Genomic DNA, 11277 nt, shown 5'->3' on the forward strand with positions numbered 1-11277 from the left:
TTCATGAACACTTTTACCAAATAGAATAATCTTCGAGAAAGAAAATTCAAATGAATATCGTAACGGAAACGGAAACTACCAAACGGCGGGACAAGGAAGTGATTAGAATGTGTGAAACGCAGCTGCGCTCTATTGATAGCATCTACCGCATCAGGCCAGGTTGAGCTGCAGTGGTCGGAGAGGAACGAACTGTCTACGATAGTAATAAGGTTGTAAACCTACATTCTACATATGAACGACTTCAGTAAAAATGTACAAATGTCGATGTATTGTAAATTTAGCGGTGTAAACTTTACGGTTACACCACCTAGCTTTCTCGCTAGGTCGCTAACTAGCTCTAGCTAGCTCAGCTCTGACTTTCGATTTGAATATGTAGCTTACCTGCTAATCAGTTAGCTAACCCATTGTTGATTAACAGATTGTAATTATAAATTATGGCCAACAACGCTTTATGTACACGTGGCTCTGGAAGTAGGTTTGAATAGTAAAAGTTGGAACGTAGAGAGATCATGATGTGAATCAAGGTTGGTAATCAAGACTATATAGCTAGCTAGTTGCCTTACTTGGAAAACTAAGCGGTAAACATGACAGGCTAGGTTAAGGATTCCACAATAATGCTTTTCTCTGCTTTTCTTGTTTCCCGTTAAAAGATCCAAGCAACTACTGAAGAAGATCGGGGAACTACCAAGTAGCCATGTCTTCAACATCCCAGAAACACAAAGAGTTTGTGGCAGAGCCCATGGGGGAAAAGTTGGTGATGGCTCTTGCAGGCATTGGAGAAGTGCTCGGCAAAAGACTGGAGGAGAAAGGCTTTGACAAGGTGATTCTTTTTTTTTTTCTTTACTGTAGTAAGAATTTTTTTACAGACTTGGATTTGCTTTATAAAAGTGCTCTCCACTTGTTGATGTTGCTAGACAAGAGAAAAGTAAGTAGCTGTTCATTGTATTGTATTTTTAATCACTTAAGGGATCAGGCACTGATTTGATGTACTCAAGCTGAGTACCTTAACTGATCAAATGTCAAGTTCTATCCTAATCCTGTTTCCATTCATGTACCAATACTGCGCCCTCTCACCCACAGGCCTATGTTGTTCTTGGACAGTTCTTGGTGCTCAAAAAAGATGAGGAGCTCTTTCGGGACTGGCTGAAAGATACGTGTGGGGCAAACGTTAAACAGCAAGGCGACTGCTATGGCTGCCTTCGTGAGTGGTGTGATTCTTTCCTGTAAACTACACAATAGTTCCTCCTGGTTTTTGGTTTGTTTTTAGTGGGATTTTTTATTTTTTAAGTTCAAAACATATATTTACCTCTTCTTTGGTCTCACACTTGGCGACACCTCAAATGGACTGACAAAAGAATGAGGGAGTTTAGCAAAGTCAGATGTATAAGACCGTATTATGTTGGACAGAGACCTACTAAATGTCAAGACAGTTCTTTTTGTTCCAGTTAACCACCAGAGCAACTTTTAAATACTGATCTTTTTACATCTATATTTTTAGCCTTTTTGATGCATTTTTCGTCTGTTTCTGTGCTAGTGTATTTCAATTTAGACTTTATTAAAGGGGAAAAAATCAATTATCCAATCACAAAAATATTGCAACTACTGCTGAAATTGTTCAACTGTTTGCCTCTTCACTAACATGAAAAACAATGAAAATGTAATCGCATTGTAGAATATTTCAAAGCCACATAGCTTTTTATTAGAAACTGAAAATATCAAGATGTTATTTTCATGTTACCAAAAGATTAGCTTTCTTAAATTCTCACCATGTTGAGTTTTGATGCTGAATATTATTTTCAGTGTTTTAAGAAATGCCTTAATGTGATTTGATTCAGTCATCAATCGTCGGCTAATTGATTTGTGGGGTAGTACACACAATCATCACATATCACTTTGCAATTGTAAAAGCAAAAGGCAACCTGAAATATTAATGTAGTGTTGGTCCGATCTTGAGCATTCTTCTGCTGCTCATGGTTTTAATGGTTAATGGATGGTTTTACTGAAACACTGACTCATGTTTTGTAATCGACTGTGAAAGCATGTTTGTTTTTATATTTCTCTTTCGATTAAATATATGAAGGACAACTGCAGACAATGTTTGCTTTTGTTAAGATTATTTTGACGTTCTCTGAAATAAAGAAATGAAAGGCAAACTTGATATTTGTGAGAAGAGATTTTATTTTCCTCTTTGATGTCCCACTCTTTTACTTCCATCAAAGCTCTGCATTTGTTTTTTTGGTAAGAAATCTGCAATACAGTGATGGTCTATATTTGAACACTGATCAAGTAAGTGATAACATCCCTGAAATTTACAGTTAACAGCAATTGTATTTTTCTCTTACCAAATGCACCTGCCATAAGCTACAGAGAATCGTATTTCCTCACTCAAGCCAATTTAAACAAAGTAATCAGGTGGCCTTTTTATGCAAAATGTTGAAGTCGACTGATATCATTGCTGTTTCATTTGCAGTGAATGTTTGGACTTGTATGTATTGCCCTGTGCTCTTCCTGTTGATTAGCTGGAAAGCCAAATCACACCCTTCTCACAGCACCCACACAAACGTACTACTGCAACAAACAAAGCTTTAAAAAATGACACTCATATCAGAATATCACAAAAAGACACACTAAGCAATTAATATTCTCTACAAGTGTATTAAAAGTTATAGATAATTACAGGGTTGGCTTCCCTGCACCTGTTGGCATGTGTTGGTGTTTGGAAATGAAAAGTCTCAATCATGGTTGTCTGCTGTTTTGTGGATGTTGTCATGTATTATAATACCATCATTTAATATAGGACAATATAACATGTCAATTGTGATAAGGAATTCACTCAAATATTCATAGTTTTTTCAAGGAACTGGGAACTTTTTCCCAAGGAACAAAGGGGTATTATATGGAATTCATCTTAAGATGTACTGTCTTACAGGAGAGCTATAACACAGTCTAGATTGTGTATTGTATATGTGTATGTAGTTAACACATGTACATCTGCACATATATGTTTATCTGGACTCTAATCACAATTTTCCCCTAAGTTGGCTCAAAGCAGTGCACAGAAGAATTTCTTCTCTCTGAAGGGGTTCTCTGAAGTGGGCACTGGGGTGATGAGTGGGTCTTCAAGAGCATGGGCTCCACAGTAGGCCATAAGGTCTGCAGCCGCCTTTGATACCTGGGGGTAGGAAGTAGACCCGATCAGGGTCATTTAGTAAAAACTTCTCACCCTCTGGGATGGAAGACACTTAATAAATTAGATTAAGGGTGTTTGCTGGGACTCTGTGTTCATTTGCGGTATGTTTTGAGTTCAGTGCTATCAAATTATGTAAAATTGCATTACAGTACTAGTGTACAAGCAGTAGAATACAATTCTTGTATTGATCAGGCGTAACATTCACATTTTCCTACCTTGATCCGACAAAAACTTGCTTCAATCTTCAGTTGCTCCACCAGCTTCCTGGCTTGTCCGACACTCATGGTACTGTTCACTGGGGTGTCTCCTTTCATTCTGTCACAGCAAAACATACACTATACTTACACACCTAAGCCTTCAATAACATTTGTGATAAGATTATGCCAGTCTTGACACCAACAACGTATGTCAATTAAAATTAGAATTTTCCCTGGCAAAGAAACTGAATGGTACTAAAAATGAATGGCTGCTCGGTTCAAGTCCCTCCTTGTCGGATTGTACGCACACAGAATTAAACTCATTCACCGTCCCCTCCCAACCGTCTCTCCATCTCTTCAGGGGCTTCTGGTGTCATTTACTACTTCCTGCTAAAAGCTCTTTGCGCTAGAAATCCAATACCTTACAACAACAAAAAACGATGTAAGGTGTCCGAAGCCTATTAATAGATTTTGAAATCACATTGAGCTTTTATCTTGTGGTGTGATTTTACTTTGGCATATACACCATTGTTTTGCTTTCTATGTTGAATCAAGTTAATATTTCTACAGAGACCTTGGACTCGTTGACCTTAAAACCTGACATCTGAGTGTAAGAGGTAGAGGATTCTCACAGACAGACTACAGTTTGAGTACCAAGTATAACTTCATGGTGACTCATGTCCAGAGGGCATTTATCGTGTATATTTCTTACACAGCACAGCTTGTATCTTTGCTTGATAAACAGGAAGTCTGTTAAAGTGTATCTCATATCAAGTCTATCTTTAGGGGAGTGTCATGCCCACAGACCTTTTTTTAATTTATTTTCCCCATGGCAGGAATAAGCAAAGCACAAAGCTTCTCATTCAAGACCCATAAAACAGGAAATATAAATATTCTTAAAAGGAATATAAATGATAATCAGTTAAGAGGCCTTGTTGTGAATACTACAGACCCATTTACATTGCTCACAGTGTCATAAACACAGACATGCTTTCTAAATACACAATTCAGATTCCCCAGACTAGTGTTTCCAAACAAACACATGTTTAAATATAGTAGCGTAACAGTAAAATGGGAAGAAAATATCAAACATATTCAACTGACATTAGATGTACAATACATAGAAGATTAGTGAAAAACATGAATGGCTGAAGAGCATGAGAGGAAATGGATGATCGGAGAGAAAAAAAGGCCAAAGGACTAAGTCAATTTAAATCATTTTGGCCTTTTCTTATCTTCTTATTCTTCTCCTTAATAATCTCTCTCTTCCTTACCCTTTTTGAATTCCTCTTCTGGTGCTATCTCTCCCTCCTCTTCGCTCTCTCTTTCCCTCTCACCCTGAAACTGCCTGTTTGTGATTTCTGTATAGATGAACCCCACCCCTAATATAAGATCTGCTCTGTACAGTCCAGTGCACTGCAATTCTGCTACAATGAACACCAGATTCCTGGTTCATGGATAAGAAACCCCTCTGCAGTGAGTGGAACCTTCCAAGGAAAGGGAGTGAGATCTATTGGAGTCACTTTCTCATGCGGTTGGGTCTAACCATCTCTCATTTGAAATAGGGGAAATAGTAAATGGATGCTTGCAGAGGAAATGATTCATGTATTGCAAGAGGAACATGTTTTTGCCAATGATGTACACGCTCAAGCTAAATATTGTGTATTTTAAGTGCACTGGTGAAATAAATTGGGGACCTTAGGTGTAATTTCGCATCAGTTATCCTCCTCCCCTTCTCCCCTCTGTTGCCATGGGAACTACTGCAGTCTGGTCCTTTGTCTTTTACATTCAAGTCTATCATTATGACACTTTGAATGATTTTGCCATAGGGGAATTTATTTTTACATTAATTTTTTTAAGGCAAAAATCATCTCATTACAGGGTTGTAAGAAAAATGGAAAAAACAAACAATGAATATGCTACAGTAGGCTATCTGTTGCATCGCCTTGCTCCACAGGACTAACACTAAAAACCTGGTAGAAGTATTAAAGAAAACTAAAACACAAAATATGTTGTTTGATTATATCGCTAGTGTATGTCTGATTAAATCGTAAAAATTACGGAGGCACATTCGTTGTGAAATACAATGCACTGTCATGTTCAGGTCTGGATGAAAACTGGCCTTTCGTGATTGCCGTACCGAGTCGAATGTGTTTTGCTGTTCTACTCGATTTGCATGGAAATGGGTAGACTACTGTAGCTACTAGCTAGCTCGTAAGCTAGCAGCCTATAAACTTGTGCGGAGTGAAATAATATTTAGCATTTAAATGATTTTAGTCAGTGTAACTTATCATGTATATTAGTTTACTGTTGCTGCAGTGGTGAGTACTTCTGCTTTTATATTTCACAGCAAGCTGTCAACGCAGTATTTGGCATTATTAGTGTAATATTAGATAGGCTACAGCTGCGTACCAAGTATTATCTAGATCTATCAGCATTTGTACAAGACATTTAATTCACGTATTATATGCCATATCTATTGTGCTAATGATCACTTCACGTTGCCAACTGGTAGTGGTAGCTGGCTTTAGTAATATTGCGCTATTAGTTTTTTAGGGAACTAGGTAGGTAGCTGTAGTTTGAAGGGTTTGGTCAAGCTAGTTAGTGCTAGTGTTATATTAGTGTTTTGCTGGCTGTCTTAACGACAAGCGCTTCACATTTTGTGTTAGCTTGTCTAGCTAACTTATATCGTTAAAGACGACACTTATTAGCATATTTCTAGTCCTATCCATTAAACTAAATGTGATCAAGATGCATAGAAAGTTTAATAGTCAATTTCATGAAAAACATGTTATTTCAAAAGAAGAACAAATTGATTGGGCCATTAAAATAAAAGTTTGTTTTTCTTTACTTACAATTTCAGCACTCTACTTCAATATCCAGCAAACGTCGCGGCATTAATTCAGTCACATCGTCATGTTATACAGAAAGAATTACCTTACTTGCTTGGAATCGAATCCGACATTCACATTATGTGACCACACAATTGCAGTTGCAAGGCTTGTATGGTTTGATTGTGGTACCGAATTTCCCAGAAAAGAAAATTGGACTCAGTCATAGATATACAAGGAAACCCATACTGTTCCAATTAAAAAACAGAGAAGGCGTGTGTATAAGAGGTGGGAGAGAGTGAGAGAGAGAGGACAGTAGATGACTGGAACCACCTCCAACGGAAAGGGCAGTACCAGATCGGAGGAAGGTGTGGGACCTCAGGACTGGAGACTGGAGTCTGAGCAGATCAGTGCAGGGTTAGACATCATGGGACGTGTGATGGGACCCGTTCTGCTGTGGCTGCAAGATGTGGCAGCCGTCACTCTCCTTCGAGCTCGCCGGACTCTGCTGCGAGCTGCCATCCTTTTCTGCGTCCTGGTCTTGATTCTTTGGGTGGCCATCTTCCTCTACGGAAGTTTCTACTACTCATACATGCCCACGGTCAGCTTCTCCACGCCAGTGCACTACTACTACAGGTGCTGAGAGTCATCAGAGATCCAGCTTGGCGGTTGTTGGTTTTGTGCCTCCCTCCTCCCCATCCTCCCTCAAACCCTCCCTCCTTTCCTCACTTCTCTCAGTTCCGTTCTTCTATTAGTTAGGAGTGAAATGGTTACCTTTTGGTTACGTTGTTTTCTTTGTTTAATGCAAACGCTCCTAGAGTCTAATGCTTCATTTCCTGACCTCTGCTATTTTCAGGACTGACTGCGAGTCGTCTGACACCATTTGTTCTTTCCCCATCGGCAACATCTCACTGTTGAAGAACGGCCGAGATCAGGTATGCTTCAGTCATTTTATTAGGTTGATCTAAACCTATTTGACTTCACCCTTAGCAAACATGTATAATCTGTAGCAGTGCCTGTTGCACTAAGACGTTTTCCAGTCAGAAACCAGTTCATTTGTTTCTGTTTAGAGTCTGAAAAAGAGTACCCACTGTACCATGTATATCTAAACAATTTAGCAATGATGCACGATAAATGAAACCTTGACTTTCAAAGTCTAATATCTGTATTTTTGTTGCTTGGTCTAGGTCATGATCCATGGTCAGCCATATAGAATCTCTTTAGAGCTGGAAATGCCTGAATCTCCGGTCAATGAACAGCTGGGAATGTTTATGATAAAGATGTCTTGTTACACCAAGAACGGGCAGATTGTATCATCTGTAGCGCGATCGGTGAGTGATGCACCCAGTTCGGGTGCTTTCGTTTGCAATGATGAATTTTGTTGTTCAGTGTAAACACAGTATATGCCAGCGTAAACACAGTATATGCCAGCGTAAACACAGTATATGCCAGTGTAAACACAGTATATGCCAGTTCATATGACAACATAAACTAACTGACTAATAAAGTTATGTTAGCCATGTGCAGCTTTTATTGCAGTGGTTATTTACTTTTATGGTCTTTCTTGTCAAACTTTGCCATATTGTTGCTATCTTTTCTGATATTACTTACTTTTTCAATGCAATAATTGAAAATGGCAATGAGAAAGTTTGGTTAATAAGCCTTCCTTTTACCTTTTGCTTCTTTATTGAAGTCTTATGGTCAGCTTGTCATTTGCGAGAACAACTATTGGGTCAATTCAGTTGTAGAACAAAGTGTAGATGTGATTTGATCGTTTCATAACTTGTGCCTCCTAAAACTAATTTTCCCTTCAGGTAATGCTGCACTACCGGTCAAGTCTTCTGCAAACCCTGAGTACCCTCCTGTTCTCTCCTCTCTTGGTGACAGGGATGGTAGAGCAGAAGCAGCTCGTTGACGTTGAGCTTTACTCAGACTACAAGACAAACTCTGTATGTGGCATTTCCAATCCATTTTCCTCTCCAACACTGCCTTCACATTGGGCGTTTCCTGTTGTCTATGCTACTGAATTGCTTTGGTCTTGTGATCAGCATTTGATAGTTGTCCATGTAATCTGATTTACTTGTGTGTAGCTCAAATGATTTCTTTGAAATAGCACTTCTGCTCCTATGTTCCCTCCCTATATCGTCAGTAGCTCAAACTGTAATGTCATGTTTTCTATCTCCTTGACGACAGTATCAACCAACTATTGGGGCAGTGATTGAATTCCAGTCTCGCCGTGTACAGATCTATTCTGCCCAGCTTCGGATCCATGCTTACTTCACTGGAATCAGGTACTGTCACATATATAATATTAGTTTAACCACCTCAGATTGGGCTATACCTGGTAAAGTCTTTGGAATATCTTAATATTATCTTCTTTTTAAATTATTAGTGTATATTAGTTTTACTTTGCTCCTCCAGTGGATAATTTCCTTACTTGATTTTCTCTAACGATTCCGTATCTCTCTCAATAAGTTGTTTATTTATTCATGCCACTGTACTAGTTATTTTCCTCATCTTGGTTTCCTCTTCATTCCAGGTACATTCTCTACAACTTCCCCCTGACGTCTGCGGTGATCGGCGTGTTCAGCAACTTCACCTTCCTCAGTGTCATCATGCTCTTCAGCTACCTGCAGTTCATATGGGGGGGGCTGTGGCCCCCTGAGCAAGTGCGAGTCCGGGTAAAAGACTGGCCTTCTTCTGTTCTGTGCTTTGTGTGAACCCTTGTCCTACATGGCTTCCTGCTTATGACCAGCCTGGTCCTTATCGATGTTGTTTCGTCTTATGTACGTCAGGGGGTCAGATGGCTGAGCGGTTAGGGAGTTGGGCTATTAATCAGAAGGTTGTTGGTTCGATTCCCGGCCGTGCAAAATGACGTTGTGTCCTTGGGCAAGGCACTTCACCCTACTTGCCTCGGGGAGAGAATGTCCCTGTACTTACTGTAAGTCGCTCTGGATAAGAGTGTCTGCTAAATGACTAAATGTAAATATACGCCCCAAGGTCACGATGGGTGATACCACTAGCCTGCAGCAGAGGCGAGACGAGGCTCGGAAGCGCATGGACAGAGCCTCTTCCCAGAGTGAGTGACTATCAACACACCAGATCCATTCAGCGTTTCTTGTCGGATGCCTGAAGTAACAGGGGCGTAATGTGAATGTCTTTCAGCAAGGATCGCAGAAGAGGCGAAAGAGCCATACAAAGATCAGGAAACGAGAGGAGGATTAAGCATGAAAGAGACTGGTGAGAATGAATTGGTGGAAGTTCAAAGGGACTTCGTTATAACTCGTAATAATAATGTATTCGTTTAGCAGATGCTTTTATTCAAAGCGACATAAAAGGAATTGAACATACAAACCATTGATCTGCAGTCCAATTCTCCACTACTGAGCTATACCTAATATCCAAGCTCATTTGTGAGACTGTTTTGTGTGCATGATAAATTCTATTTCACAGTTAAATGTGTTTCTTGTTTGTATTTGTAGGGGAGCTTGAAACGCCTGATGTGATCGGTTCTGTGAATGAGACTTTTGACATGGAGGTCACTGGCACAGGTAACTGTCAGGAAAAAAAAACAGAATCCCTCAGAATGTTCTTTCCTTGGTGTCTTTTACTCAGTGTAAACTACAGACCATAAAGCACAAGTGTCTTCCCTATGGGGGTCAGCGTTCCTCAACCACCTCTCCCTCTTTCTGCTTCCTGGTCAGGCTCAGCTATGGATTCGTCTTCTGACGACCCCCCGGTGTTCCTGGAGGTCCCCCAGGCCGCTGGGACTAACGTGAGTGCGGAGGAGCCTGAGGATCCAGATGGCCTGGAGGGTAAAGATGCAAGGAGGAACCTCGCGGAGGGACCCCAGGTGCCTCAACAGGGTGAAGCCACACTTCGCCAGAGACAGGGACCCTGGATGAGCCTGTGAATCACAAGACGGTGCTCAGATGACCACACGATAAGGGGTCCCTCAACAAGAGAGAAGAAGAAGAAAAAAACAGACTTGTAAACAGCAAACAAAGACTATTAGGCACTAACATACACGCAAGATGCATGTGCGAGTTTCTCCTTTTATCGGCTTAGCAAACTTGTTTATTTTCCTGTCTTGATGACAAGTTTACCTCATTCAAAACCTTAACCTCAGATCCTGTGTGTTGATGCTTTTCATGTATGTATTCAGGTCCTAGATAGTCCTGAAGGGACATGGATGTATTTATGCTCCTTGTATTTAAACAACCAGTCAAGACATGGCAGGTTATCACTTCGATGAAGCCAGTTCCCTACTGTTACCATCAGGCCTCTTTTAAATGATTATTTCATTACTTGTGTTTTGGGTATTCTTTAGCCTGAATTATTTACATAATTAAGATACATTTTAGATGTGGATGAAACTACAGAAAAAACTAAAATATTTAGTTGGAAGCCTAACATTTGTGTAAAACTATAGAAAAACAAGATTCTTATCTGCATCAGTGTTACCTATTGGTTCTAAAATCTGTTTTAGATTGTTACTAGGCCTACAGCGTTTGGTCTTATTTACAGATTGTTGAGGACTTGCACTTAACAATCATTATACGTATTATTTGTTTTGGGGGCCACTTTGTTAACACGATTATATTTGTCTTTTGTCGAATTCATTTTTAGGTTTTATATAGATGCTTGCATTAGGAGGGATGCGGTAAGTTCGAATGGAAGGGAACCATATTCGGTAGCGTTGCAGTGGTCCTGTTACGTGGTATTTTCTTGGATGTAATGTTTTCGTGCTCAACTTATGCACTTATGTACAACGATAATCATATATTGGACTCGTAAGAATGAAAAGAAAGAAATATTATGAAGCGAATGGAAATATATTGTATCCAATTTCACTGATTAATGACCTAGGTCCTCCCTAGCTAGTAAAGGTGAACTAATGGTACACGAAAGAAAGCAGTTCGTGTAATGCATCTTTATTAAAATTTGTCCTGTTTCTGCTTAATATAAAGACATTGGAGTTTTCATTCAATCGTGATTTGTATTCATGCGTCTTTATTTGTCAATATAGATTTGGGGAGGGAAATGCTTGGAAATGTTA

At 39.6% G+C, this 11277-nt stretch overlaps 3 protein-coding genes across 4 annotated transcripts; 2 read left to right on the forward strand and 1 right to left on the reverse strand.

Moving 5' to 3' along the window:
- The first annotated feature begins 89 nt into the window (after nt 1–89).
- banf1 (BAF nuclear assembly factor 1) lies at nt 90–2158 on the forward strand. The gene is made up of 3 exons (XM_067256695.1): nt 90–209; nt 651–820; nt 1081–2158. The coding sequence occupies exons 2-3, from the start codon at nt 695–697 to the stop codon at nt 1225–1227; spliced, it is 273 nt and encodes a 90-aa protein (XP_067112796.1). The 5' UTR covers nt 90–209; nt 651–694; the 3' UTR covers nt 1228–2158.
- Nucleotides 2159–2163: 5 nt separating this feature from the next.
- Nucleotides 2164–4799, reverse strand: gng3 (guanine nucleotide binding protein (G protein), gamma 3). Its single transcript, XM_067256698.1, has 3 exons — nt 4662–4799; nt 3406–3505; nt 2164–3172 (listed from the first exon to the last, which is right to left on the reverse strand). The coding sequence occupies exons 2-3, from the start codon at nt 3502–3504 to the stop codon at nt 3044–3046; spliced, it is 228 nt and encodes a 75-aa protein (XP_067112799.1). The 5' UTR covers nt 3505; nt 4662–4799; the 3' UTR covers nt 2164–3043.
- Nucleotides 4800–5570: 771 nt separating this feature from the next.
- On the forward strand, nt 5571–11214 carry bscl2 (BSCL2 lipid droplet biogenesis associated, seipin). 2 transcript variants are annotated; one of them, XM_067257766.1, is made up of 11 exons: nt 5571–5708; nt 6251–6854; nt 7075–7153; nt 7406–7549; nt 8033–8167; nt 8412–8509; nt 8758–8899; nt 9219–9297; nt 9384–9458; nt 9701–9769; nt 9923–11214. In XM_067257766.1, exons 2-11 carry the CDS (start codon nt 6538–6540, stop codon nt 10129–10131), a joined length of 1347 nt encoding a protein of 448 aa, XP_067113867.1. In that variant the 5' UTR covers nt 5571–5708; nt 6251–6537; the 3' UTR covers nt 10132–11214. The 2 variants fall into 2 exon arrangements, with proteins under 2 accessions (XP_067113867.1, XP_067113868.1); XM_067257767.1 differs by having other exon boundaries at nt 8758–8887.
- The last annotated feature ends 63 nt before the right edge of the window (nt 11215–11277 follow it).

The sequence above is a fragment of the Osmerus mordax genome, chromosome 19, assembly GCF_038355195.1.
Source record: "Osmerus mordax isolate fOsmMor3 chromosome 19, fOsmMor3.pri, whole genome shotgun sequence".
NCBI lineage: Eukaryota > Metazoa > Chordata > Actinopteri > Osmeriformes > Osmeridae > Osmerus > Osmerus mordax.

Bases quoted from the DNA above. Each gene is read 5' to 3' on its own strand.
- bscl2 (XM_067257766.1), top strand. From the start codon at position 6,538: ATGACTGGAACCACCTCCAACGGAAAGGGCAGTACCAGATCGGAGGAA. The intron at 7,550-8,032 runs GTGAGTGATGCA...TTTTCCCTTCAG, and splicing joins TATCATCTGTAGCGCGATCG to GTAATGCTGCACTACCGGTC. The intron at 8,510-8,757 runs GTACTGTCACAT...TCTTCATTCCAG, and splicing joins GCTTACTTCACTGGAATCAG to GTACATTCTCTACAACTTCC.
- gng3 (XM_067256698.1), bottom strand. From the start codon at position 3,504: ATGAAAGGAGACACCCCAGTGAACAGTACCATGAGTGTCGGACAAGCC. The intron at 3,173-3,405 runs GTAGGAAAATGT...TCCTACCCCCAG, and splicing joins CAAGTTTTTGTCGGATCAAG to GTATCAAAGGCGGCTGCAGA.
- banf1 (XM_067256695.1), top strand. From the start codon at position 695: ATGTCTTCAACATCCCAGAAACACAAAGAGTTTGTGGCAGAGCCCATG. The intron at 821-1,080 runs GTGATTCTTTTT...TCTCACCCACAG, and splicing joins AGGAGAAAGGCTTTGACAAG to GCCTATGTTGTTCTTGGACA.